Source organism: Triticum urartu, chromosome 6A (genome assembly GCF_056163025.1).
Source record: "Triticum urartu cultivar PI428250 chromosome 6A, HENAU_Tu73, whole genome shotgun sequence".
NCBI lineage: Eukaryota > Viridiplantae > Streptophyta > Magnoliopsida > Poales > Poaceae > Triticum > Triticum urartu.
This window is the reverse complement of record NC_141878.1, coordinates 22,957,200-22,959,795: the sequence shown is the minus strand read 5'-3', so window position 1 is coordinate 22,959,795 and position 2,596 is coordinate 22,957,200. Positions and strand designations below refer to the sequence as shown.

At 60.2% G+C, this 2,596-nt stretch overlaps 1 protein-coding gene across 1 annotated transcript; it reads right to left on the bottom strand.

The window, feature by feature from the left end:
• Positions 1-556: 556 nt before the first annotated feature.
• On the bottom strand, positions 557-1,513 carry LOC147963417 (uncharacterized). The gene has a single exon (XM_087529564.1). The coding sequence runs from the start codon at positions 1,511-1,513 to the stop codon at positions 557-559; it is 957 nt and encodes a 318-aa protein (XP_087385690.1).
• Positions 1,514-2,596: the final 1,083 nt, after the last annotated feature.

Below are 2,596 nucleotides of genomic sequence, written 5' to 3'. Positions count from 1 at the left end.
CGTCGTGGGCGCGGCTGATTAGGCGCCCAAGGATGTCCACGGCGAGCACGAAGAGCTGCGGAGATACGGGGTCTCCCTGGCGCAGCCCGCAGCGATGCCAAATTGGTGGTCCCAGTTCACCGTTGATCATGATCCGAGTGCTTGAGGATGATAGCAAGATCGCGAGCCACTCCCTGAAGCGAGGTCCGAATCCGTATTGGCCAAGAGCCTCGAAAAGGAAGGGCCATGACAGGGAGTCGAAGGCGCGCGTTAGGTCTAGCTTGAGCATCACTCTCGGGACCCCAAGTTGGTGCAGCAGCTTCATCGATTGCTTGCCGAGGACAAAGTTGTCGTGCAAGCTCCGTCCCGGAATGAAAGTGTTCTGGTGGCGGCTAACCATGTCTCCCAGTCTAGGCACTAGGAAGAGCGATAGCACCTTCGCGAAGATCTTCGCCACAAGGTGGATGAGGCAGATTGGCCGGTAGTCGCGGAGTTGGCACGCGTCTGCTCGCTTTGGGAGTAATGTCAAGAGGGTCTGGTTGAGCTTGCTGAATCCGCGACCGCGCAGCTCAAAGAGCTACTGGAAGACGTCGAAGAAGTCTTGCTTGATGATGCTCCGGCAGGCCCGCAAAAATTCTGCGGTGAATCCATCCGGCCCCAGCGCTTTGCGAGCCGGGAGGCGCTTGACGGCGTCCCAAATCTCCTCCGGGTTGAATGGTGCCTCGAGGTCAGTCAGGTCATGGGGCTCGATGATCTGCGATAGATCCAGAGTGTGGTTGCGGGCGGCCGAGGAGCCAAGAAGCTCGTCAAAGTACGTGAAGGCCGCTTGGGCCATTCCCTCCTGATCAGTGATCACTTGTCCATCGGTCACAAGGCGGAATATGTGATTCTTCTGTCGGCGGAATGAACATTGCCGGTGGAAGAAGGCTGTGTTAGCATCGCCGTCCTTGAGCGTGGTGATCCGCGCTCGTTGCCTCGCGATTGTGCGCTCGAGAGAAGCCAGCCCCAAGTATGAGATCTTGAGCTGTTTTCGCAGCCAATCTTCCGGGGGGGAGATCGCCCGGTCTTCCTGGGCTTTGTCAAAACGTGATATGAGCTCGCGGGAGATGGCCATCTTGTCACGAATGCAACCCTTGGACCTGGCGCTCCAACTCGTCAGTGCGCGGGCCGTGCTCTTAAGGCGTAGCATGAGGCGCCGGAAAGGGTCCGGGTCGTGCACCGATCCCCAGGCCGCGACAACCGTGTCATGGAATCCGTCAAGCCGCAGCCAGAAATCCTCAAAGTGGAACCTCCGATGCGCGACGTGCGTGGGTGCGTAGTCAAGGAGGAGCGGGCAATGGTCGGACACGACGGAGGCGAGGCATCTCAAGTGGCAGTCACCATGCGCGTCCTCCCAGTCCACGGTGCAAAACACGCCGTCTAGGTGCACCAGGGTGGGCGGGGTTTGCTCGTTGGACCACGTGAATCTTCTCCCATTGAGGTATACCTCCTTGAGCGCAAAATCATTGACGAGGCGGCGGAATCTTCCCATCATGCGGCGATTCAGGTTGTCGTTATTCTTGTCTTCATCACGAAGGATCAAGTTGAAGTCACCGCAAAGCAACCAAGGCCCGGGGCAGTCCGCACGTATATCACGAATCTCCTACAGAAAGGCGATCTTTTCCGTGTCCTCCTGGGGGCCGTAAACGACGGACATCCACCAAGGCGTGCCACTGGCCGTGGCCACTCTTGCGGTGACGGCGTTTGTGGTGAACAGGGGTCAGTGATGGACACGACCCTGCTCTTCCACGCGAGCAGGATGCCTCCCCTCGTTCCGTTCGCCGGAAGGTATGTGTAGTCGTCAAACTCCGAACCGAGGGCATCGGGGACAACGGACGAGCACATCAAGGCCATTTTAGTTTCTTGTAAGCATACAATGGAGGCTCCGGTGGTGTTGAGAAACGATCTAACGGCAAAGCATCGGGCACGCGCGTTGAGGCCGCGCACATTCCATATAGCTATCTTGATGTCGTGATCCATGGGTGCACATGATCGACGTGGCGGACGTCGCGGTATCCCTATGGTGAGCCGGCCAACCGAGCGGTGGCCGTCGCAGCAGCCGCGGTAGAGAAGTCCGCGGGTCGCTCTCGGTCTACTAGGGCAGCGATGGCCGTGAGTACCGAGAGCGGGATGGGTACCGCAAACATGTCATCGTACGCCTTCATCTCGGCCGCGGTGATCCTCTGGTTGGTCCCGACTATCCCGAGCGTGCGGAGCATCTGAACTTGCGCGCGGCGCTCGGCGGTGGGTGGCGCAGCCGACGAGACGGCAGTGCTGGCCGATTGGCCACGTCTGGGCGTGAAGTTCAGCGGGCGGCGGGGTTTCTTCCCTGGGGTTGGCAAGGCCGCGGCAATGTGCTTCGTTGCTGCTGCGAGAAACTCGCCCAGAGTCCAAGTCTTTGGCGTGCAGGGGCGTGCGCGAGATCGGCGCAGCGTGATTGGCGGCGACGCGAACCTCCCCGGTGTCGGACGTGGGCAGCCATGCTGGGCCCCCGTAGGCATAGGGGCGACGGGGCCCACGACATCCTCCTGCATGGTGGGCTGGGCCTGGGGCCTGTCCAGTCATGACTCGTCCATCG